Consider the following 26,506-nt stretch of genomic DNA (forward strand, 5'->3'; position numbering starts at 1 on the left):
TCGTCGAGCTGCAGCAAACATAGATACGAACAATAAATAGATACGATATGGCTATTTGAGCAGCGTGTCTTCAAAGCGTGCCAGGCTAGTGGGGACAAAGCGGCTGTACGCAACGTAACAATTCATTGTCAATATTTCTATGCATAACATTAAAAGCACATTGTCACGTTGACAAAAAAAAACATTAAACCGACTGGAAAATTAGGAAGACATGGATAATTATCAAAAGACACACATTGCCTTTCTCCAGGAATTTGCCCCCGCCAACGTGGCCGTCGCTTACCTACAGCATAATGGCGTTTCCAGTGTTTATTATACCTATGGTTCCAAAGCCTTGTAAAATTAGGACAATGATTGGTCGACTGTTTCAATAAAAAAAAAAAAAAAAAACAAGCTTAATTTGTGGCTCTCAGACTGAAATATCTCAACGCCACTTTGGTACCGTAGGGTATAAAAAAACGAGTTATTTATAAGAAGGGTACGCAGTACTGTTATAACTCCACGGTGGTTATTAATCTTTATGACGCACAGTAACGATTGGTTCCGAGGTCGTGGCGATTCAAACCCTGGCACTGGCGTGATCAGAGTCACAGACACGTACATACATTCATTCATTCATTCATTCATCTCCCATGCCGCTTATTCCTCACGAGGGTCGCGGAGGTGCCGGAGCCTATCATCTCATTGAAATGTTTTGCTCGACGTCATCGACTGCCTTCATCTTTCTAGGGAAGGGGTCTCCAAACCGGCCCTCGAGGGCCGCTGTGGATCCTGTTTTTTTGTCCATACCGATCAAGCACAGACCTTTTAACCAATGTGGTTTCTACTAAAACAAGCAGCACCTTACTGCACTCAACTGAGTACACTTATAAAAGACCAGATTGGGGAAAAGGTGTGGTCTTGTTTTGTTGGAGTAAAATCTTGCACCCACTGCGGCCCCTATGTGAAATATTTTGGAGACCACTGTTCTAGGGTCTCCTGTGTGATCTCTGTGTGCATTAGCGTATCACAGATTGCTCATGTGCCATGTAGACCCGGTGTTCGGCCATTCCTTACTACGCGGCGAAACGTCCTACACAATGCTTAAGGCGCTTGCGCATGCATCCACACGCATGCGCACATCGGTTAGAAGCGGCGAGTACTCACTATTTTTGTTTTTATTTAGTTATTTAGAACCTTTTCACTGCCTCAAAGATACTTTTTGCATGTATTACCCTCTCATACTTTTAACCATTGTGTTTGTGTTAGCTTTGAACCAGTTGACCACATTAGTCACGTAGCGTATTTAAACCGTCATTATTTTATATAACTACATTTAAAGTATTTTCTGCAGGCATTTTTTTTAGTACGTTATTCCTGTATGCATCTAAACAAAACAAGTTTAGAGCGCACGGTAGTACTTTAGGTGTCAAATTCGACCAATGTAGGACGTTTCGCCGATGTAGGATATTTTGGCAGAACACCGGAGCATTTTAAAATCAAGGGCATAGGTTTGGTCTCACTATTGGTAGGGACGAAATACAGAAACAGCATAACCTGAATGTACACTTTTGGCTGGGGACGGGACTGCACACTGCAAATGTATAACATCTTAATCTGATAATTTTTCTGAAATCTAGTCGAATAATTTTCTCCCATCTTGTTATGAGTGTTGAAAGCTAGTTAACAGGTTAATGCGTCAGATTATTCCACTTATTTTACGTAAATAAAACTAAATATTAATATTTGTTCTTATTAAGCCCATCTAAAAGTTGGTCATTTTTCACCCAAATCATGAAAAAATTGCATTCAAATAATGTTTTGAACAATATCTATTCTTGAATTAAAGACATTTCTGACAAGTTTTTTTTTTTTTTTTTTTAGATTAAATATACAAAGCTAAAATTTACTAGCGCTGGCAGATAATTTCATTTATTTCTAGTAGATTTATACTGAAAACAAGGGAATTTAAGTTTTTTTCCCCCAGTTTTAAGAAAGTGGGTTTTAGCAGTGCATATGTATTGGTTCAGGTGATACACCGTTCAATTCAAACCTTTGTTTGCAAAAACTGCTAAAGAAACATTTTGAAAACTTCCAGAATAAATGTATTGATTTTATTAGCAATTTTAAATTGCAATATTGGAACACAAATTATATTAACATACAGCACACCAAAAAAAACCACAAACTTGTTAATCATTTCTTAACTATCTCAAAATTGTCTAAATAAATTGAATATCACAAAGAATTTACTAGTCAGGGAGTAACAGAAATAAATAAAAATGGAGCCTTCCATCAGGTAAAACCGCACTGCTTTTGTCCACAAGCACAGCCAAACTCAACAAAAAATGAAATCTTTGGACTGCTTTAAGACCACATAAATAAAATAAAAATGAAAACTGGGGAGAAGGAGGTAAACCTTGTTTCACTACATTTCTTACATTTTAATTAACGTTAACAGTAAAAAACATACAGGAGGGGAAAAAAATTAATATCCCTCTTCTTCGAGGGGGGCGGAGGAGGGGGCATGTTGTATTTCTGTCGGGGCAGTGAATGCGTGTGTGTGTCTGTCAAGTCATCAGCCAATCAAACGTGCGTTCGAAGGGAAAAAATGGACTGGCACATTCAGTGAAAAGGGGTCAATGTAAGTAAGAACATAATGAAAGTACTGTATTTTACCTAATAGTGGTAGGGTCAATTCTATCCAACATATGGAAAGAAACAACTAAATGACCTATATAACTAAAGTCATTATATAATGCAAATAAGGTTGCTTAAAAGTTGGCGGGGACAATTTGAGCATCCTGAACAGTTGGTAGTGTTATGTCCCTATGAAGACCTATGCCCTTGTTTAGAATCCACATCTATGTAAATAATAATACATTTAAAAATACCAGAGATGCAGGTAATTTACTCATTAATTACAATTGATGTCAATAGATGTTCAATCTATTTGAACATGGAGGACATCATTACAAATGAGGCTGCCACAGTTCTAACATCAAAGGTTCAATCCCGGGCTCTGGCCTTCCTCTGTTTAGTTTACATGTTCTCCCTTGTATGAGTAAGTATATAAGTATGTAAGTATATAAGTATGAGTATCATATATAAGTATGAGTGGATTGCGTGAAAGGTTGTGTTTGTGTAAATATGTGCTGTAATTGGCTGCAAACCAATTCAGGGTGTACCCTGCCTCCTGCCCATAATTAGCGGTACAGAGGATGAATTAATGAAGTGGGAACTTCCAAATAGAAGGACAACAAATGAGCAGAATGAATGAAGCCCACACACACCCAAATAAGGTAGACATTTTTATCGTAATCTAATGTCTGTAGGGAAACACCAAACTGCCACATGGTTCGGGGCAAAGGATAACGAGGCAGGAAGTTCGAGGCCGACAGGGTCAACAAAAAATCAGTCCACGGCTGGCATTACATTAATGATTCAAAAAAAATATACTGAACTGAACTGGAAAGTACTGCAAACCTTTGTAGAGACAGTATTGGAAGCAAAGTTGATGATAGTGACTACAAAAGTTTTTTGAACTACATATTTTCTTACCTTTGATTCCAGATAATCTACCAGATTCTTAAAGTATAATGCTCCAAACAAAGTTGTGATGAGAGGTTAAGTTTACACAGCTGCTTGACATTGTGATGCTAGCATGAACCTACACTAGTCCAGTATTGGTTGCCGTTTCTCTGTCTCGTGCACTTGCAGTTCTTCTGTTATATGATGTCTCAAGGCACACCCTGCCTATGGGAAACATGCGCCACCGATCCATGGTGGATCGTTCTGAAGAACACTGTGACAAAGCAAACATTGTAATGTGAGAATCCAACAGGTATACTGTTAGAGCTAAGCCCAAAGGCAACCATTGTTATAGCTATGGCAACAGATGACTTAACAATGATGCATGGCTGTACAGACAATTGAGTCTTCTGGAAACTGATCTGAAACCACATCAGGCAATTTTTCTTCGATTGACTCAGGGGAGAAGAGCTGCTCTGAACCACTTATCTTGAGTAGGATAGGCAGGACAGGCTTCATGTCCATCCCTCCTTCCGTCTATCTTTGTATCTATGATCACCACCAGCCCCCCAATTGTGATCACTCAATGTTGAAGTTGAAATGGATTTGGTATCTATAACTGTCAATGGCAGTAAATGAGTTGAAGGCTACAATTTACAAGCAACAGAATAATCCAAGAAAATATATGCATTTATATATACTCTAATGAAACAAACTTTGCAGAATAAAGAGAAGAAGAAGCGAACATAAAAAAGTCAAGAAAATCACAACCAAAATAGCTTAATTTATCATGTCAGGTTTTGACTCCTAAACTATTAGAGACAGAGGCACTGTTTAAGTGACCTTCTCCATGAAGTCTTCAGAAGTGCATCAGAATGTAGGCTGGATTTAAACCGCTTCTTCTATGGGCCATATTAAATGATATTTTCATACTTGGTGCGGACCAATAAAAACTGTTCAAGAATAACAGAACTCTTCTTGTTTTCTCTGGTAAGCTTTCAAACAAGACCATGCCGATCAAACACTGCTGCTACTTGTAGAAACGACTCTAGACATTACGACATATGAAGGATGTTTTCTTCATACGTTTCCCGAAACCAAAAACTCTGAGGAAAAATGTGAAGAATGGATCAACTTGCGCGGACGTCCAAAAGACCAGTTTCCCGCCAGCAATGTGAAGCCATTCACATTTCATATGCAGGAATTATTTTGTTGGGTGCCATGGTCCTTCATGGGACGAAGAGGTAAGCCAATTATTATATTTTTACTTATGTTTTAGCGTGGCATTTTGCCGTGCTGCTTCTGTCTGACAATGAATGACTTGAAAAATTAAAATAGTATCTGACTGCCACTGTTACCTTTTCTGTTCTAAAAAAAAAACAACTTTGGTAAGGGGGAAGTGTAATAAAAAAATATAGAATTAAGATTTGTTATTAATGAAAAAATTAAAAGTGTTTGTTGGCTGTCACCGAGTAGCATTTGCGATCACTACACAAAAACAGCTATGTAAACTGCCCCCAAGAACGGTCAGAGACGTAAGACAATATAATGGATAAAGGATATAATATATAAGAAAGACAGCCTGTCAGGGCATATGGTGGTAAACGATAGATTTTTGAAACAGGAGAATGTAATTGTCAGTTTCGTAAGGCAATGCACACAAGAAAAAAAATGTCAATAAAAAAGGTATAACTCTGGATGAGGTCGGCTTGGCTCTTTTTCCCGTCTTTTTCAACCCTTGACACTCAAGCCATGTCTTTAACTGAACATTTGTATGTTCTTCCACATCATTACCAGTGAATCTGGCACCAGGGATCTTGCACAGGTTTAGCACAGTAAACATCTCCGTACACTATTTCCATTCATTTACTATTGGGGACAAACGGGAGGTTGACCCACCGAGCCACAATCATAAATATTAATGAGCAAAAGTGACGTGTTACTTGTCGTACGCCATTGTGGATGGACATACCCGCAACATTTTGAAGATGTATCCTCTTGGGCTTTCCTTTTAAAGCATGGAACTCCACTGACTCACCGCTGTTCCAGCTGGAAAAGCGCAAGGAACAGCCGTGAGTCCGGAGTTCCAGGCTATTCCTTTTATGGTAGTGTAGCGTAGTGAGGGGGCGTGGTCATTAACACTGACGTCATCATTTCGCTCCCGACACGCGGAAGTATAGTACAGCCCCTTCAGTTTAGTAGAAGTAAGCTGTTTTTGCCGTGCTGTTGGTGATTAGCTTTAAATTATTCATCAATAAGCAACACTTAACTGCGTGGATCAACGTAAAACATGAGTGAGACAGAAGAAGAAAAGGTACAATACGTAATCGCAAGCGCATTTGTTCGGGTTGCTGCATATGTGACAGTGAGCTTTAGTTCAAATATTTGGACCCATCCTTCTTTCCTTCCAGAGTTCCGCAGCACTAAGGGAAAAGGGAAACAACCTTTTTAAAGCCGGGGACATGCAGGGTGCTGTGTGTTGTTACACGAGAGCACTGAAGTTGAGTGACAACAGACAAGAGAGTGCTGTACTTTACCGCAATCGTTCTGCATGCTACTTGAAGCTGGAGGATTATAACAAAGCAGAGACGGATGCCTCAAAATGTAAGATATATGTGTAACTTATTGCTTTCAGTACAATTTAGAGAAATATTTATTTGCTCAAATAGATGTTGTAAAATGTAAATTGGAAGTGATTTTTTGTAAAGTTTATATACCTTTGATTTACATCCCTTTGATGCGCTCTGACGCACTGGGGACATTAGGTACAACCGTGTAGATTTTGAAGGTGAACATGATCAAATGTCCAGTGTCTCTAAGTGCATTAATATCTTTTTTTTTTTTTTTTTTTTTTTCAGCCCTGGAAACTGATCCAGGTGATGTGAAAGCCAGATTTCGGAGGGCACAGGCTTTTCAGAAACTTGGACGTTTTGACCAAGCCTTTGTGGATGCGCAGAAGTGTGCCCAGCTTGAGCCCAAAAACAAAGCATTCCAAGACCTCCTCAGACAGTTGGGGGCACAAATTCACCAAAAGGTAATGTAATGCCCATGTGTGAATACTAGATGGTCTTCCATAAAGGACATTGCTCATCAGCACTTTTCTTTTTTCTATCTGTGTAAGTCTCTACAACTAAACTCCACAGATGCACGTGTGCAACAGATGTTCTCTCTCCTTGTAGATCCAGCTGTAAAAGATTCTGACCGGCTAAAGGTAGGTTTAGCTTCTCAGGCGAGAATCATTGAATAGAAATCTAGGAGTGTAAGTCATCTGTTCATACAACTGATTTCAGGCTGCCCAGAATCTAGTGGTGTTATCCAGGGAGGATGCCGGAGCAGAGCAGATATTCCGTAACGATGGCGTGAGGTTGATACACCAACTCCTTCAGTCAAAGCAGGAGGATGTTGTCCTTTCTGCTCTAAGGACTCTGGTTGGCTTGTGTACAGATCATCAGTCCAGGGTAAATAAAACCATTTTTGTTCCGTTCAATCATAGTAAACCTACACACAAACACAGGAAAAAACATGCAACTCCATACAGGATTTCCTGACCTAAGATTTATTGACTCTGAGGCAGACATACAGTACAGGCTAAACGTTTGGACACGTCTCATTCAATGCAACAGAAATGAAGGTCCGAGACCCATTGATAAAGCAATAAATTCCACTAATCAACCCCGAAAACGCATACCTGTGAAGTCAAAAAACATTTTAGGTGACTTCCTCTTGAAGCTCATCAAGAGAATGGCAAGAGTGTGCAAAAAAGTAATCAGAGCAAAGGGTGGCTACTTTACAGATACTAGAATATTATACATGTTTTTAGTTATTTCTCCTTTTTTCGCTAAATACATAATTCCACACATGTTCTTTCATAATTTTATTACCTTCAGTGAGAATTTACAATTTAAATAGTAAATGAAAATAAAACACACAAATGGGAAGGTAATAATAACTATAATAAGTATTGAAGTAATGATAATTTTTTTTGTTTTTTTCACCAGCAGTTAGCCAACTATGTCAATTCAAACTGTGTGCTATTGACCTGCAATTTCAACTGCATGAGACGACTGATAAAACTGCAGTCATTTGTCTTCTTATGACTATATACAGTATATCAATATTTTTGAAGTTAAAATGAATGCACAAGTTTTTCCATATTACTCAAAGGAAATATCCATTTACCATATACAAGTGGATTTTGCCTTTCCATTTTTCTTATTGCTGGATTTTATGGTTTATCTTAGACCATGGCAATAGTGAATGAACTTGGCATGGAGCAACTATGCAAAATAATGGGATCGGGAGGCCCGTCCGTTTCTCTGGCAACCTGTCACTTGCTGCAGGTGATGTTTGAAGCTCTCACAGAGGGCATGAAAAGGGAAGTCAGGGGAAAGGAAGAAGCCATACTTCTTGGTGAGTATGGACTTAAATAGTTCTCATGGATCTTTTCAGGTAATTTGTTGACTGTAACAATTTTACTACAGAACCATCCAAGGAGCTTCGTTCAATGTTTCATCACCTCCTGGAGATGATGCCAGCATCAAATGTGTCAGGACCAGGCAGAGATAATGCCATCAATCTTTTAGTCAAACAAGTACCCCGCAAATCCTTAAAAGTCCCAGACAACTCTCTAACACTGTGGGTAATAGACCAAGGTAGGTCACCACTTAAGGTTTTGTAATTTGACATACAGACCTCAAATTTAACCGTATGAGTCTGGTCGCTTTAACAGACAATGAGGAAAAGGTGTTTACCATGGAAAATTGAAGCCATTTCAGAAATTCAGGTAATTTTTGTCGTACCACGTTTGAACCCGGGCCATTCATTTTTGCAGGACTGAAGAAGATTTTGGAGGTGGCCGCATCAGTGCCTGAGCTCTCAGAAGGGCCAGCACTCACAGAGAACTCCCACATGAGCTGTGCAGTCTTGCTAAACAAGCTTTATGATGATCTTCAAAGTGACAAGGAACGGGAGAACTTCAACAAACTATGTGAAGACTACGTTCGGTGAGTTAGTCACCTGGCTTTCTCAAAATAACAAAGAAAATAACTCCTAAAACTTTTCTTATGAAATATTGTTTATGTTTATTTGGTTTAGACAACACTTCAACCAGACGGGCCTTAACGGCAAGCTGCGAGCCATCCAGACCGTATCTGTACTCCTCCAAGGCCCAAGTGATGTTGGCAACCAAACCCTGGAGATGTCAGGAATGATGGATGCAGTTATATCATTGTGTGCATCTGAAGATGTAATTCACCAGCAGGTTGCAGTGGAGGCTCTTATTCATGCAGCAGGTAAAGCGAAGAGGGCTTCCTTCATCACAGCCAATGGAGTAACACTTCTGAAGGACCTCTACAAGAAAAGTGAGAATGACAGGATACGTGTGAGAGCCCTGGTGGTAAGACTGCATTAGCTGTAGATGTTCACATCTAGATGTATGGAAATAAATGGCAACGAACTCTGGTGGTTGGTTATTCAGGGTTTGTGCAAGCTTGGATCAGCTGGGGGGACAGATTTTAGCATGAAGCAGTTTGCAGAAGGATCTACACTAAAGCTCTCCAAACAGTGCAGGAAGTATGTATTTTCCAAATGAGTAGGGCTTAGGGGTTGCTGCAAAAATCAGCTAAATGATGGTTGCTGAATAACTCTCTGTTAGGTGGCTTTGTAATGAGTCTCTGCCTCCTACATCCCGTCGGTGGTCGGTGGAAGGTCTCGCCTATCTCACCTTTGATGCTGATGTGAAAGAGGACTTGGTTGAAGACAAGACTGCGCTTCATGCTATGTTTGAACTTGCAAAGGTTTGCTTTGTCTGGGTTTTTTTTGGGGGGGGGGGGTCTGTTTACTAAAACTCTGTTATATTTTTTTAATAGGGAATATACCACCAGTATATATCATTTACCAATTTATCTCAGATATCACTGAATAACCTTGTTGTCTTTTTAAAATTGCAGTCTGAGGACAAAACAGTGCTCTTTGCTGTTGGCTCCACTCTGGTGAACTGCACCAACAGCTATGAGGTGGAAAAGCCTGATCCGCAGATGGTTGAGCTGGCCAAATATGCAAAGCAGCACGTCCCAGAAGAGCATCCTAAGGTACCTCTTCAATACTCTTTTCAAGAAGGCTATCCGTCTGATTCTGAAATACAAGCAGTGTTGTCACTGATTACTTGAAAAAGTAATTTGATTACTGATTACACTTCAAAAAAGTAATCTAGTTACTTTACTGATTACTTTATCAAAGTAACTAAGTTACTTTAAAAATAATTTATCAGTTACTTTTTACCAATTTTTCTCCCTTTGGGGCCTCAACATAAGAATGACAACAGAAAAATGTCATCGCATGTCATTAAATTTTTCACATAAGGCTTAAAATTCGAGTTAGCGGGGGATTTATTAGTTGAAGAGTTGATATCAACCACCATTGACTTGCGCTAGCTTAGTCACTCCGGAGCCCGAAACTAACAAATAACTGACAAACTGCACGGAATTTGTTCAAATCAACTCCAACGACAAATTAAACCTCGGCTAACTCAAAGACTAAGCCTAATGTCAAAAATTCTGAAGTTCCCCTTTAAAATAAAGACCATTAATATCGCCATTAATACAGTGGGGAGAACAAGTATTTGATACACTGCCGATTTTGCTGGTTTTCCCACTTGCAAACATGTAGAGGTCTGTAATTTGTATCATAAATTCTCTTCAACTGTGAGGGACGGAATCTAATACAAAAATCCAGAAAATCACATTGTGTATTTTTTAAATAATAAATTTGTATTTAACTGCATGAAATTAGTATTTGATACATTACCAACTAGTAAATATTCCGGCCCTTAGTTTTTTTTAAGAACCCCTCCTGTTCTCCACTCATTACCGGAAGTAACTACACCTGTTTGAACTTGTTACCTGTATAAAAGACACCTGTTCACATGCTCAAATAAACAAACTACAACCTCTCCACAATGGCCAAGAGCAAAGAGCTGTGTAAGGACATGAGGGATAAAATAATAGACCTGCACAAGGCTGGGATGGGCTCCAGGAAAATAAGCAAGCAGCTTGGTGAGAAGGTAACAACTGTTAGAGCGATTATTTGAAAATGGAAGAAGTTCAAATTGATGGTCAATCTGCCTCGTTCTGGGGCTCCATGCAAGATCTCACCTCGTGGGGCATCACTGATCATGAGGAAGGTGAGGGATCAGCCCAGAACTACACGGCATGACCTGGTCAATGACCTGAGGAGAGCTGGAACCACAGTCTCGAAGAAAGCCATCGGAAACACATTACGCAGTCATGGATTAAAATCCTACAGCGCACGCAAGGTCCTGCTGCTGAAGCCAGTGCATGTCCAGACAGGTCTGAGGTTTGACACTGACCATCTGGATGATCCAGAGGAGCAAGGGAGAAGGTCATGTGGTCGGATGAGACCAAAATTGAACTTTTTGGTCTAAACTCGGCTCGTCGTGTTTGGAGGAAAAAGAAGGATGAGTACAACCCCAAGAACACCATCCCAACCATGAAACATGGAGGAGGAAACATCATTTTTTGGGGCTGCTTCTCTGCCAAGGGTACAGGACGACTGCACCGTATTGAGGGGAGGATGGATGGGGCTATGTATCGCCAGATCTTGGCTGACAACCTCCTTCCTTCAGTGAGAGCCCTGAAGATGGGTCGTGGCTGGGTCTTCCAGCATGAGAACGACCCAGAGCACACAGCCAAGGCAACTAAAGAGTGGCTCCGTAAGAAGCATCTTAAGGTCCTGGAGTGGCCTAGCCAGTCACCAGATCTGAACCCGATATAAAATCTATGGAGGGAGCTGAAAGTCCGTGTTGCCCGGCAGCAGCTCCGAAACCTGAAGGCTCTGGAGAAGATCTGCATGGAGGAGTGGACCAAAATCCCTGCTGCAGTGTGTGCAAACCTTTTCAAGGACTACAGGAAACGTTTGGTATCTGTAATAGCAAACAAAGGTTATTAGAAAATTATTAGAAAATGGAAGAAGTTCAAGTTGATGGTCAATCTGCCTCGTTCTGGGGCTCCATGCAAGATCTCACCTCGTGGGGCATCACCGATCATGAGGAAATATTAAGCAAATATTAACCAAATATTAATTTCGATTTTTGTGATGTATCAAATACTTATTTCATGCAAATAAATGCAAATTTATTATTTAAAAATCATACACCGTGATTTTCTGTTTTTTTGTATTAGATTCCGTCCCTCACAGTTGAAGAGAACTTATGACACAAATTACAGACCTCTACATGCTTTGCATGTTGGAAAACCAGCAAAATCGGCAGTGTATCAAATACTTGCTCTCCCCACTGTATAGCCATTAAAATGTTGTCTATAGAAGTTGTAAAGCATTTTAAAAAAATGAACAAAATGAACAAGAATCCTTCAAAGTATTTCATAATGGGTCCAAATTATTTTTCGAACAGATCATGTGACTACCACCTGAGAGGCATTCCTTTGCTTTGCTTAGCCAAAACTATAGCTGAGGAAGTAAGATTGATATTTAAGAATTTCTTTAAACTTAAGCTTTCAACACCTTGAACCGAGGCTTGAAGACGAACAGTGTCAAGATGTATACACTGTATATACAGTACAGGCCAGAAGTTTGGATACACTTCATTCAATGCAATACAAATGCTAGTCCCAACTCCAACATCTTTTGCACCCCCCCCCCACCCTACCCCCCCAAAATAAAAAAGTCAAACTCCGCCTATGGTTACAAACTTTGACTATAAAATGGGTTAGGGTTAAAAGCTGGTTAGAAACTAGAAATGCTCTCGTTACCTGTAGGCTGTGCTTCGAGTTGTATAGCGCTGTGCTGTAGTTCCTTGAATTGGATGTTTTCAGCGGTCGACTGTCTTTTTGAGCCAGCACAAAGTTCGCAACGCACAGAGATATTTTTGTCATCTTTACTGGACAAAATTGTGAAGTAATGGCTGTATCCATTATGCAGCCGTTTGTGGTATATCTCCTGACTTTATTGTTCGCGTCCTGACGAGGGTGCTAAGCTATGATGTATTGGCCGGAGACTCTCAGCGGCCGCGCTGAAACGGCGTGGTAATACACATGACCCGTTTTTCCCCCCCTCCAATTAGAAAACGTGACATGTGATATCACTCCCATGACTACACTATTCTTCATTCTACGTACATTATGAGGCAATAAAAAATAGTAACGCACACGCACTAAGGAAAGTAACTTTAATCAGATTACTGGTTTAGAAAAATGAACGCGTTAGATTGCTCGTTACTGAAAGTAATCAGATTACAGTAACGGGTTACTTACTGACAACACTGAATACAAGATTCCTGCATATGAAACTCTGTTTTGTCAGGATGCAGCTTCCTATGTAGAGAAGAGACTAATGAAGCTGCTGGAAGCTGGAGTGGTTTCTGCATTAGTATGCATGGTCAAACATGAAAGTCCTGCTCTTACAGATGCTTGCAGAGAATGTATCGCCAGGTATGAAGTTGCCAGTTTTTTTTTGTGTTTTTTTTTTGACACTTCGTCTCACTCTTCTGCTCATTGTCTTTTACACTATTTCATGGCAGAGTGTTTTTGGCCTTGGTGGAAAGACAAGAAGATCGAGGCAGAGTTGTGGCACAGGGTGGAGGAAAGGTACAACCATAAACACTAATATGCGTATTTTAAGCGCAACTATCAAGGAGTCGTAGACAATCTAATAATACATGTTGATTGTTCCCCACTAGGCTCTCATCCCACTTGCATCTGAAAACACAGATGTAGGAAAAGTAAAAGCAGCACAAGCACTTTCCAAAATTACTATTACATCCAATCCAGAGATTGCTTTTCCAGGAGAAAGGGTAAAACGAATCCACTCGTGTCCAACTCATTCTGAAGCAATATTTTGGAGTTTAAAGTCTTTTTGTTTTGTTGTTTCAGATGTATGAGGTTGTCCGCCCCCTTGTCAGTCTCTTAAATCTTGATTGCACCATGCTACAGAACTTTGAGGCACTCATGGCTTTGACCAACTTGGCCGGAATCAGTGAGAGACTCAGGTTGGCCACTAGGGGGAAGTATTTTCTAAGAAATTCAAATGGAAAAAAAAATCTCTGATTACTTGGCAGCTACTGGTTTTTAGGATGACACCTAGGGGCTAAAAAATGCAGTGGGGCAAATAAGTATTTAGTCAACCACCAATTGTGCAAGTTCTCCAACTTGAAAAGATTAGAGAGGCCTGTAATTGTCAACATGGGTAAACCTCAACCATGAGAGAATGTGTAAAAAAAACTGAAAATCACAGTTTGATTTTTAAAGAATTTATTTCCAAATTACAGTGGAAAATAAGTATTTGGTCACCTACAAACAAGCAAGATTTCTGGCTGTCAAAGAGGTCTAACTTCTTATAACGAGGTCTAACAGGCTCCTCCTGTATTATGGCACCTGTTTTAACTCTATTGGTATAAAAGGCACCTGTCCACAATCTCAGTCAGTCACACTCCAAACTCCACTATGGCCAAGACCAAAGAGCTGTCGAAGGACACCAGCGACAAAATTGTAGACCTGCACCAGGCTGGGAAGACTAAATCTGCAATAGGTAAAATGCTTGGTGTAAAGAAATCAACTGTGGGAGAAATTGTTAGAAAAATGGAAGACATACAAGACCACTGATAATCTCCCTCGAGCTGGGGCTCCATGCAAGATCTCACCCCGTGGCGCCAAAATGATAACAAGAACGGTGAGCAAAAATCCCAGAACCACACGGGGGGACCTAGTGAATGACCTACAGAGAACTGGGACCACAGTAACAAAGGCTACTATCAGTAACACAATGCGCCGCTAGGGACTCAAATCCTGCACTGCCAGGCATGTCCCCCTGCTGAAGCGGGTACACGTCCAGGCCCGTCTGCGGTTCGTTCGCTAGAGAGCATTTGGATGATCCAGAAGAGGACTGGGAGAATGTGTTATGGTCAGATGAAACAAAAATAGAACTTTTTGATAGAAACACAGGTTCTCGTGTTTGGAAGAGAAAAAATACTGAATTGCATCCGAAGAACACCATACCCACTGTGAAGCATAGGGGTGGAAACATCATGCTTTGGGGCTGTTTTTCTGCAAAGGGATCAGGACGACTGATCTGTGTAAAGGAAAGAATGAATGGAGCCATGTATCGAGAGATTTTGAGTGAAAATCTCCTTCCATCAGCAAGGGCATTAAAGATGAGACGTGGCTGGGTCTTTCAGCATGACAATGATCCCAAACACACAGCCAGGGCAACAAAGGAGTGGCTTCGTAAGAAGCATTTCAAGGTCCTGGAGTGGCCTAGCCAGTCTCCAGATCTCAACCCCATAGAAAACGTGTGGAGGGAGTTGAAAGTCTGTGTTGCCCAACGACAGCCCAAAAACATCACTGCTGTAGAGGAGATCTGCATGGAGGAATGGGCCAAAATACAAGCAACAGTGTGTGAAAAGCTTGTGAAGAGTTACAGAAAACGTTTGGCCTCCGTTATTTCCAACAAAGGGTACATAACAAAGTATTGAGATGAACTTTTGGTATTGACCAAATACTTATTTTCCACCATGATTTGCAAATAAATTCTTTAAAAATCAAACAATGTGATTTTCAGTTTTTTTTTTTTTTTTCTTTCCACATTCTGTCTCTCATGGTTGAAGTTTACCCATGTTGACAATTACAGGCCTCTCTAATATTTTCAAGTGGGAGAACTTGCGCAATTAGTGGTTGACTAAATACTTATTTGCCCCACTGTACATACATAAAGCATATTTTTACAGAGTTAATTCACCTCTTTTTACAAACCGGATTCGGTTGAAGTTGGGAAATTGTGTAAAATGTAAATAAAAACAAAATGCAACGATTTGAAAATCCTTCTCAACCCATATTCAATTGAATACGCTACAAAGACAACATATTGAATGTTCAAACTGATAAACTTAATTGTTTTTTGCCAAATAATAATAAACTTTGAATTTCATGGCTGCAACATGTCCAGTAGAAGTTGGGAAAGGTGGCAAAAAATACTATGAAAGCTGAGAAAAGCTCATCAAAGACCTATTTGGAACATCTCACATCTCAGGCTAATTGGGAACAGGTGGGTACCATAAAATATGGGTACCCAAACATGCTCAGTCATTCATAAGCAAAGATGGGGCGAGGTTCACCACTTTGTCCACAACTGCATGAGAAAGTAGTTGAACAGTTTAAGAACAACATTTCTCAAAGCAAAATTGCAAGGAATTTAGGGATTTCAACATATACGGTCCATAATATCATCAAAAGGTTCAGAGAATCTGGTGAAATCAATGCACGTAAGCGCCACGGCCGGAAACCGAGACTAAATGTCCATGACCTTCGATCCCTCAGACGGCACTGCCTTAAAAAACCGACATGCGTGTGTAAAGGATATCACCAAATAGGCTGAGGAAAACTTTACAAAACCACTGTCGGTAAATACAGTTTGTCACTCCATCAGTAAGTGGGGGTTAAAACTCTACCATGCAAAGCAAAAGCCGTTTATGAACAACATCCAGAAATGATGCCGGGTTCTCTGGGCCCGAGCTGATGTAAAATGGACTAATACACAATGGAAAAGTGTTTTGTGGTCTGATGAGTCCACTTTTCAAATTGTTTTTTGGAAACACTGGACGTCGTGTCCTCCGGACCAAGGAGGAAGTGGACCATCCGGACTGATATCAACGCAAAGTTCAAAAGTCTGCATCTGTGATGGTATGGGGGTGCATTACCGGTAGTTCCCATGGCATGGGTGACTTACATTTCTGTGAAGGCAATATAAATGCTGAAAAGTACAAACAGATTTTGGAGCAAAATATGCTGCCATCCAAGCAACGTCTTTTTCATGGACGCCGCTGCTTATTTCAGCAAGATAATGCCAAGCCACATTCTGCTCGTGTTACAACAGCGTGGCTTCGATGTAAAAGAGCCCAGGTTCTCCCCTGGTCCGCTTGCAGTCCAGACCTGTCTCCCATTGAAAATGTGTGGCGCATTATGAAGCGTAAAATATGACAGAGAAGACCCCGGACTGTTGAACAACTGAAGCGGTTCATCAAGCAAGAATGGGAAAGAATTCCACATGAAAAGCTTAGAGAATTAGTCTCCTCTCTTTCAAAACATTTATTGAGTGTTATTAAAAGGAAAGGTGGTGTGACGAAGTGGTAAACATGCCCTTTCCCAACTTCTACTGCACGTGTTGCAGACATGAAATTCTAAGTTAATTATTATTTGAAAAATAAAATAAAGTTTAGGAGTTTGAGCATTAAATATGTTGTCTTTGTAGTGTATTCAACTGAATATAGGTTGAAAAGGATTTTCAAATCATTGTATTTTGTTTTTACTTACATTTTACACAATTTCCCCAGCTTCAACCGAATCAGGGTTGTACATAAAAATGAAGCTGAATCAAATATTTGTTTTGCTAATACAGTATAAGTAAATGCTACAGTCATAAATAAAACACATTTGGAGGCCTGTTAAAAAAAGAAAATTACTGTTACACTTTTTAATGATTGCTAAATATAGCTCAACTATTTATGTAAGTACAGTCGTAACTATGTCAAGTGTAGGGCTTAGACATGCAGTAGTTTGTTTATGATGCTTTTGTTTAAATATTTTGTTTCATTGACAAGCTTAGAAAACAATAGCTTCATTTGGTTTGTTTTGCATTCGTTTATTTTTTGTTTTTTTCACACAGACAAAAGATAATAAAGGAGAAGGCTGTGCCAAAAATTGAAGGCTACATGTTTGAGGAGCATGACCTGGTCCGAGCAGCAGCTACAGAATGTATATGTAACCTCATTCTGAGCACAGAGGTTAGACACAAACATAAACACATATCCAAACAGATATTCATCTGTGATTTAGGGGCGCCAAGTTTTTAAAAGTTTATTTGCATCTGATGTATATGGCCAGGTGCAGAAGCTGTTCCTCGCCACTGGGAATGATCGTCTTAAGCTTCTTGTGCTGTACTGTGGTGAGGAGGATGAAAGGTTGAGAAAAGCTGCAGCAGGATCACTGGCCATGCTGACTGCCGACCAGCCTGAGCTTTGTGCTCGCATCACCACAACAGTGAGCGTGGGGCCGTGTACCTCACCTCAACGTTTGTGTTGCACACATCTTCATTGACTTGTTTCTTTTTCCTCAGACCACTCACTGGCTGGAGATCCTGCAGGCACTGCTACTCAGTGAAATATCCGACTTACGTCATCGTGGTGCCGTCATTATATTTAACATGATGCAGGCTGAGAAGAGTCTAGCAGAGACACTCATTGAGAGTGAGGTTCTGGAGATTCTTTCTGTTTTGGCAAAAGGAGGACAGAGCACACCAGAACCTGCTTCGAAAGTAGCTCAGAACTGCTTAGAAAAGGCGATGGAGTATGGCATCATTATGAGTAGAGAGGGAAAGGAAGAGCCAGGAAGAAATTGAACTGTCTGCATCCTATTAGAAAAATATCCAGTAAATGAACACTTAGACATTTCAGTGTGTGTGAGATCATCAGTTGCATTTTTTTCAGAATGAAAAAAAAAAAAAAAAAAAAAAAATCATTCTGAATAACAAAGGACCAGAACAGGTTTGGTAAAGAAAGAGACTAAAAACAGATATTTACTTCATTATACTGTGACACCTTTTAAACTATTTTCATTAAGTTTCTTATCAATGTAGTTTATCACACCATCACTATTATGTATTTTTATGTAACCAATGCACAAACAAAAAAAACATTGTCCAGCTTTCATATTTTTTTATTTTTGAAAGTTGTTTGTCCTTTAACACTGTTTGCCGTTATGTTTTTGTGTAAAAAAAATAATTCATATGTGCATTTCAAGTACTATGTATTACACTAATACACAACAAGATGAGACCCTGCAGCTTCTGAACTATTTTGGTGCGCGCATGCGCACTACTGGTACATTGATTCGTGGGTGTCAAATTTGCAGGAAGCTGCCTGGTGCCACCACGCTGTTGTCTTTATAGTCCTGTTCTAATGAGCTGGTTCGGGTTCGGTTTTAACGCCTTTGGGCAGATAAGTGGAGGAGACCCTGCTATTAATGAAGACTCTGCAGTCGTGTTTACGCCAACAGAAATTAAGTGTCATGTTGACGAAAAATGTGAGAAATCGAATTGCTTGCGAGCGAGTTGGAGTCGCAGAGCATCCCTTCACTCGAAAGGTGAGGGACAGATGAGACCTGTCACTTAATGCGAAGTAATCGGCCTCATTGTTGTTACCAGGTGGTCGATCTTTGTGCTTGGCGGGTTTCAACTCTCCGAGTTGGATTTGTGGTACAGGCTGCACGGACGCTGTTATCGGAGAGTCTTTCTTAATCCTTGTTTTTCCGGACAGAGTTGAGTCATGGGATCTGGACAACGACGAGAAGATTCCTGTATGGACCATGGACGTCCAAACTTCACGCGATGGTGCTGATAATACTAGTACTGTACCTATCTAGTTTTAAATATATTTACCACAGCGCCATCCTCTGGATTGGTTGGGTCACATTACATAGAAATCCTACTTTGATGGTTTTCAGGTATGCCTCTCAAGATACCATTAATCCCTGGTGGTTACATCGCCATTAAACCTCCCTTCTACCGGCCATTATCTCCACACCTGAAGGCTACCAGGTTGACTTTAGGTGCAGAGCACTGTGTTCTTCTCAGTGCATCTGGAGCTGTGTACACCTGGGGACTGGGCAGGTAGCATCCACACCTTTCATTTTTGTCATCCAGCCTTTCTAAACCTCTAATGTGCACATTTTTGAATACGTTACCCAATTTATATCTGGCACACCACCAAAAAAATATTGTTTTATGGTGTACCTTACTGTCATAAGTAGATAAAACAAGGCTATATTATTTGTTGTAATTGTAAACCTACACTACCGTTCCAAAGTTTGGGGTCACTGAGAAATTTTCTGCTTTTTGAAAGAAAAGCTGTTTTTTCCCATGGAAATAACATTAAACTAATCAGAAAACACTATACATAATTAATGTGGTAAATTACTATTCTAGCTGGAAACATTCCGGTTTTAATGCAGTATCTACGTAGTTATGTAAGGAGGCACATTTACAGCAAACATCACTCCAGTGTTCTAATGGTACATTTTACTTGCTAGTTGCCTTAGAAGGATAAGAAATGATTAGAAAACCTTGTGCAATAAAGTTGCAGAACAACATTATTGGCCTTTCCCTTGAAAGGCCCAGATAATTATGTTGGCAGAGCTCAAAATGGTTTAGGTGATTAAAGAAGCTATAAAACTGATCTTCCTTTGAGCTAGTTGGGTATCTGGAGCATCACCTTAGTGGGTTTGATTCAACTCTCAAAATGGCCAGAAAAAGACAACTTTCACACGAAACATGACAATCTGTTCTTAGAAATTAAGGCTATTCCATAAGACAAATTGCTAAGAAATTGAAGATATCCTATAACGCTGTGTACCACTCTTTTTGGAGAGCAGCACAAACAAGATCTAACCAGAGTAGAAAGAGAGGCGGGAGGTCCCGCTGCACAACCAAGCAAGAAGACAAGTACATAAGAGTCTAGTTTGAGAAATAAATGCCTCGCAGGTCCTCATCTAGTAGCTTCATTAAATAGTACCTGTTAAACGCCAGTGTCAATGTCGACAGTGAAGAGACAACTCCGGGATGCTGGTTTTCAGGGCAGCATGGCAAAAAAAAGCCATATCTGTGACAGGCTAAAAAAAGTAAACGTTTAGTATGGGCAAAAGAACACAGACATTGGACAGTGGAAGATTGGGGAGAAAAAAAGTGTTATAATGAGACATCATAGTTTGAGGTGTTTGGACTTTGGATCAAAGAGAAGAACATTTGTGAGATGCAGAACAACTGAAAAGATGCTGGAAGAATGCATGATGTCATATGTTAACCAAGGTGAAGGTAATGTGATGGTCTGGGGCTGCTTTGGTGCTGGTAAAGTGGGAGATTTGTACAAGGTCAACGGCATTTAAATAAGGAAGGATATCACTTCATTTTACAACACCATGCCATACCCTGTGGACAACGCTTGGAGTCAACTTCATCCTACAACATGACAACGACCCAAAGAACACCTCCAAATTATGAAAGAACTATTTAGGAAAGAAGCAGGCACCTAGTATTCTATCTGTAATGGAGTGGCCAGCACAGTCAACAAATCTCAACAACATTGAGCTGTTGTGGGAGCAGCTTGACCGTATGGTACGGAAGAAGTGCCCATCAAGCCAATCCAACTTGTGGGAGGTGCTTCTGGAAGCGTGGAGTGACGTTTCTCCAGATTCCCTTAACAAATTAACGGAGAGGATGCCATAGGTCTGCAAAGCTGTAATTGTTGCTAAGCGAGCATTCTTTGATGAAAGCGAAGTTTAAAGGAGAAAATGATTATTTCAAATAAAAATCCTTATTTCTAACATTGTCAGTGTCTTGACTATATTTTCTACTCATTTAGCAAATCAGTCGAAAAAACTGTGGCTTTTGAAGGAAAGCACAAAATTGTCTGGGAGACCCCAAACTTTTGAACCACACTTTTTACCACATTACTACTGTGCAACTGCACACTTTTATATGAAGCAGTGATTGCGTCTGTGACGATATTCATACCGGTGATACCACTGGGACAGGCAAACATACTCTCCTTGATGCCAAAGGGTGCATGTTAAAGTTGTGCATGTCTCCTCTTGAAACAGTTTTAAATGTAAAATATGTGCCTTCACCCAGTAAAATGTGGGTATCCCTGATCAAACGAACACAGTCATTACAGTATTTTTTCTGCTATTGAACAGTCACGGTCAGTTAGGGCATGGAAGCCTGTCCTCTGAAGAGCAGCCCAAAGTAGTGGAAGCCCTTTGGGGCATGAGGATGAGATGTGTGGCTACAGGAGGCTGGCACACTGCCTGCATTAGTGGTGAGGATAGCTTTGTTAGCTCAGTAAAGTGTAATTAGGTATGCAAACTTATAAATGATATGTATTGGCAGATGGGGGTGACCTGTATGTGTGGGGCTGGAACGAGAGTGGCCAGCTTGGACTTCCCTCGCAAGCTGTAAGAAAGGCACAAAAGCATCAAAGTACTCAAGAAATGGGTTAGTCTTAATTCATTCCCATATACCGTTTGAGATTTAGTATTTATATTGCAGTATATACTGTAGGTAGGTAGCGGCAATGATTTGTTTGCAATGTATAGAAATTAGAAACATTACATAAGTATACGGCAATAAACAGCAATTATATGTGTTTTGAATATTTAGTACAATATTTTACTATATGGTAAAATATCAATGATATGTATTTACAATTATTTGAATTTACGAGTAATTTACTCGTAAAATTATGCTTCTTGTTGCATACCCTAAATAGTTATTTTTTTTTTTTTTTTAAATTAAACCTCCAAATCATGTTAACGTGTGTTGCTCTTTCAACTGTTATGAATTGCAGGCTCTTCTTCATACGGAGATGAAAAAGAGGGCGAAAAGGACGAACAAGTTTTTATATCAATCCAAGCATTCCCAGCACTATTGGACCTCACATCATCATCTGAGGTGAAGACTGTTGGCTGTGGATCACGACACACAGCTGCAGTGACATGTAAGACCTCTCCTCACTTCCACCATGTTCACATTAAATTATTGGAAAGGGGTTTTAGTAAATATATATATTTTTTAAATCCACTTCAATTACTAGGTTCATCTAATCGCAATGCAAATTTAGCTAAGAGATTGAGAGAACAGATTAAATGTAACCAGCAGTAGTCTACTCACAGATTTTTTTTCAAATTTGAATTGCTAGCAGGATCATATACAAATGAAAACAGGTTTAGTATTACAACAATAATTCCTTAGAACCTTTTCGAAGTCGTTATAAGAGCAAAAGATGGTTAGGCTTATAACTATATTTTGATAGTTTTCAACATTATCATCAAGGTATAGATTGTCTTCAAACTTCCATGGAATGACCCTTGGGTTACTACCAACATTATAACAATTTTCAATACGCTTTAAAATGGTTTGACTATCACAAACTTGCAAGACAATTTTTACATCGCAGATGAGAAGAGTGCATCATTTTTAAGACTTCATTTTTTTTTTTTTTTTTTTTTTTTTTTTTTTTTTTTTTTTTTTTTTTTAAGGTTAGGCTGAGCCTTCTGTCCTCAACATAATCTTTCTCATTTTAGTTGCAGGTGACCTCTACACATGGGGATGGGGTGAGTTTGACTGAAATATTAACAATAAATGTACATTTTAAATTTATGAGAGGGGTAACTTGTTTCTGCCTCAGGTCAATACGGTCAGCTTGGATACAAGACTTCCTTTTCAGATGAGCCACACCTTGTGGAGTTCTTCAGGGAAAAACAGATGTGTGTCGTCGATGTGACGTGTGGGGCGTGGAATACATTTGCTTCTGTCGTTGAGAAGGAAGTAGCTACCTCGTAAATATGTGATCTTATTAGTAATCATGGACTTTGAAGTACATTGTATGATATGACTTTTGAGGCTTGAAATACAAAGAGTAATAAAATCTTAAGACTTCAAGTGATGGATTTTGTAAAACTTTATATGGAAATATAAAGAACTTTTAAAATCACAAGAGGTTGATTTACATATCAGTGAAATAAGTAAAGGCTATATATTAAAAGCAAAATTATATAATTAAAACATGGGTAGGCGATCAAGTATCTGTCTTCACAGCACAATCTTGAAAGAACTGTAGGGAGGAAATGGTGAAATGAGTACAAATGTTTTGCTTAGGAACTAACTACTGACTCATTGCACATCATTGATGACGATAGAGGTTCAATCCATTTGAACTGTGAGGGCTGGCATTGAAGCTGTGAAATGACCCTCTAAGTTAAAATGGATCTGATGTCTATCACCATCAACGGTAGTAAATATGTTTTGTGCTTACCTGACAAAATCTGGTGATCTTGAAATGACATGCTGAAACTCTGAGAGGTTCACTGTTCCATCTTTATCAATATCTGACTCGTCAAGAATCTGACATCCAGCAGAGATGAGTATAATTATATGTGTAAAAGTCATTGGTTCTGTAATAGAGAATCTTACTCACATTGTTGATGAGCTGTCTCATCTCCTCAGAGGTTAGTCTCGTGTCATCAGTCTCTCCAGTCAGGCAGTTGACCAGTTTCTCCAGATCACCACAGTCAAGAGTTCCATCATCATCAAAGTCTTAAAATAATAAATTAGCACCAAATAGAATGTGTCTGCTTTTAGACAATAACAAAAATGACATTCTACAATATTGCAAAAATATTTTTTTACCGAATATACGGAATGCGTAGTGGGACTTGATTTCCAATGTAGCAGAGTCGCTGAAGGCACTCAAAAGATCTAAAAAGTCCTCAAAAGTGAGGCTACCATCTTTTACTTCAGATGTAGAAAAAACGTGGCAGATTCTCGTTCTAAATGGGTTGGACTGAAACACAAGCACAAGGTTGAGGGCAGTTTGGTAATGATTCATGGTGCACTTCCTTTTAATCATCTGAAACACCTTCGGCAATGAGTGATAACATTGTAGCCTTTTACCTTGAGTTCTGGAAGGGTGAGGATCTTGTCCATCGGCACTCTGGCGTTTGGAATATTTTTCTCATCTTTAGCAAGTAGTTCAGTAAATCTTTTATGTGCCCTATAACACAACACAATATTGTATAACATAAGCACTGTCGTACGAAGTTCGTCGTGTAGCCTTCAAGGCAAAGGCAAACAAGGCGATTGGCATTAAAATGGTCACTTACAGAAGAATTTCTTGTTTGGTTAAAAACGTCAGCTCCTACAAATGGAACAGTTCCCACGCATTAAAAAAAGCAAACATGCAAGTACATCATGCATTAGTAACATGATCACGGTGTTACTAGCTAACTAGAAAATATCTTCGGATACAACAATATGAAGCGCCACCATTGCTGGTTCAGATTCTAAATTTGAACGCAAGCTTGTATTTGTCGTTCACTTTATGAACTAATGTGGGCTAAAATAGCTCAAGTAGGCTAACGTTGCTTGGTGGGACAAAATTAAGGAAATCTACAATGTGACGCGATACATTCTAAGGAACAATAGGCCTGTATTTTAGAAATCTTATAATTGGCTATACTTACTTGGTATTCCGAAAGCAAGTCCTTCCCGAGTTGACTCGCCGTTGTCCCCATCTTGTAGTTTCCAATGTTCAACTTTTTCACTTGTTGTGAACACTGGTCCATCACTTCCGGTGATCGCCCAGCAGATGACACAAGAAGCTCATGTCGTCTCACAATAACATGTTTGTGTTTTGTTTTTCAACCACTTATTAGGGCTACAAAATGCCAAAACAAAACTATAATAATATTGTAAAATGAAAATAAACTTGGAAATTAACGTCATCTTACGAGATAAAACTACTGACAACTTTACTACGAGTTCCAGCCAGCTGGTTCAACATACAGGGACTTTCAATCTGAGTTAACGTTATTGGGCTACTGCACCTTAAAACATGGTTTCTCCTAGAGATAAGTGTTGTTGTGATTTGGTCTAAAGTTGGAGTTGATTTGATTTGACTTAGAACAGATCCGTAACTGAACAGTATGGACATGCAGGTGACAATGTATTTTTTAAAGGTAACTTATTGTGGTTCCTCGGTTTTATTATTATTTTTATAGTTATTCTTTGTTCCGCAGCCCCTTTGAGCTCAATTTGACCCCATTAGAATGCTTCAAAATGCACCAAAATTGACAGTCAGGTCAAGACAGGTGCAATCTTTGATACCGTGTAAAGACAAATTCCAAATACAGTATGTAGCGCCCCCTAGCATACGTTGACCCCCTCAGAATGCTTCAAAACTCACCAAACTCAACAGGCAGGTGAACACTGGTGAAAACTGACAAAATGTAAAAAAATAAATAAATAAATAAAAATATGCGTAAATGTGTCTAGCGCCCTCTTGGAACAAAACCAACATTTAATTTATTTATTTATTTTTTTTTTACGGTAAAAGAGGAGGAAACAACGCAAAGGTTAAAACTTAGAACACATCCATAACTGAACAGTATGGACCTGCAGGTGACAAACAAAGGTTAACGAACACAATAAGATGAGCAGGTAATAAGTCACAGGTTAGGTTAAAGCAGTACTTCTCAAATAGTGGGACGGACCCCCCCAGGGGGGCGCAGAGTGATGCTGGGGGTGGCGCATGTGACCTTGGGGAACATACCTTTTTGCCGAACTAGGATAAAGTGTAATTGCACATCTGCTGAGTGGGTGGCAGTGGCGCTCTCATTTTCAGCATGTGCGCAGTATTTTTGAACCAAACAAGAGCACACAGAAAAGAGCACTGGAGATATGAAAAGCTAAGACAAAGAAAAATGACGAAGCGTATGTAGCATTTGGCTTTTGACTTTCAGTACAGTGGGAGACGAGGAAAGACCAGTCTGTTTACTTTTTTTTTTTTTTTTTAAATGGTCGCAGCGGACAGCAGGATTTTTTTTTTCTCAGCGAAAAGGTGCCGAATATTGCCAACAATCGTCCCGCTTTGTCAGTGTTACATCAGTAAACCAGCGAGCAATGTCAGCATCACATAAGGTGGCATACCAAGTTGCCCAATGCAAAATAACCCAACATCACAGCAAACGAGTTGATCCTGCCTGCTGCAAAAATAAAAACTGTCTCTCTGTCCATTGACACTGTAGTTTTTGTTCTTTTCATTTTTGTTTTTTCAGTCAAATGGTTTGGCATATTGTCGTCTTGAGTTAATGTTGCTAGTCAATTTGACTTTATGATTATTTTTTGATTTTATGATTATTATTTTTTTTCAGTATCGAACGGTCAAAAAATGTATCTTCAGGGTATTTTTACAGTATGGATGTGTTCTGTTTTTAACACTATTTTTCTTCTTTAATATTAAAAGGGACACAATGTTATGCAGAGGTGTACTTATAAAAATAAGAATTTGATAGACAAATGATACTCCAGTATATTTACAGTGGCGGCAGAGAGTTGGGGGGGCGCGGAACGTTTACATCTTCTT

General features: G+C 39.5%; 3 protein-coding genes across 5 annotated transcripts; 2 read left to right on the top strand and 1 right to left on the bottom strand.

Annotated features, from left to right (window-relative positions):
- The first annotated feature begins 5,676 nt into the window (after window positions 1–5,676).
- unc45a (unc-45 myosin chaperone A) lies at window positions 5,677–18,372 on the top strand. Its single transcript, XM_057837476.1, has 19 exons — window positions 5,677–5,824; window positions 5,922–6,114; window positions 6,369–6,544; window positions 6,632–6,721; window positions 6,801–6,968; window positions 7,752–7,920; window positions 7,992–8,162; window positions 8,342–8,513; window positions 8,605–8,905; window positions 8,987–9,081; window positions 9,164–9,305; window positions 9,459–9,599; window positions 12,847–12,974; window positions 13,064–13,130; window positions 13,223–13,336; window positions 13,416–13,531; window positions 17,200–17,317; window positions 17,418–17,573; window positions 17,650–18,372. The coding sequence occupies exons 1-19, from the start codon at window positions 5,801–5,803 to the stop codon at window positions 17,929–17,931; spliced, it is 2,823 nt and encodes a 940-aa protein (XP_057693459.1). The 5' UTR covers window positions 5,677–5,800; the 3' UTR covers window positions 17,932–18,372.
- LOC130916619 (RCC1 domain-containing protein 1-like) lies at window positions 18,358–23,020 on the top strand. Of its 3 annotated transcripts, none has more exons than XR_009063314.1 (8): window positions 18,358–18,674; window positions 18,736–18,936; window positions 19,035–19,200; window positions 21,282–21,403; window positions 21,475–21,579; window positions 21,932–22,081; window positions 22,623–22,697; window positions 22,772–22,826. XR_009063314.1 is itself a non-coding variant. In XM_057837477.1 (8 exons), exons 1-8 carry the CDS (start codon window positions 18,491–18,493, stop codon window positions 22,924–22,926), a joined length of 1,113 nt encoding a protein of 370 aa, XP_057693460.1. In that variant the 5' UTR covers window positions 18,358–18,490; the 3' UTR covers window positions 22,927–23,020. The 3 variants fall into 3 exon arrangements, 2 of the variants coding, with proteins under 2 accessions (XP_057693460.1, XP_057693461.1); XM_057837477.1 differs by having other exon boundaries at window positions 22,668–22,697; window positions 22,772–23,020; XM_057837478.1 differs by having other exon boundaries at window positions 18,736–18,921; window positions 22,668–22,697; window positions 22,772–23,020.
- LOC130916620 (calcium and integrin-binding protein 1-like) lies at window positions 22,678–24,890 on the bottom strand. The gene is made up of 7 exons (XM_057837479.1): window positions 24,606–24,890; window positions 24,246–24,280; window positions 24,037–24,136; window positions 23,773–23,926; window positions 23,561–23,679; window positions 23,399–23,487; window positions 22,678–23,197 (listed from the first exon to the last, which is right to left on the bottom strand). Exons 1-7 carry the CDS (start codon window positions 24,705–24,707, stop codon window positions 23,176–23,178), a joined length of 621 nt encoding a protein of 206 aa, XP_057693462.1. The 5' UTR covers window positions 24,708–24,890; the 3' UTR covers window positions 22,678–23,175.
- Between the last annotated feature and the right edge of the window lie 1,616 nt (window positions 24,891–26,506).

The sequence above is a fragment of the Corythoichthys intestinalis genome, chromosome 5 (genome assembly GCF_030265065.1).
Source record: "Corythoichthys intestinalis isolate RoL2023-P3 chromosome 5, ASM3026506v1, whole genome shotgun sequence".
NCBI lineage: Eukaryota > Metazoa > Chordata > Actinopteri > Syngnathiformes > Syngnathidae > Corythoichthys > Corythoichthys intestinalis.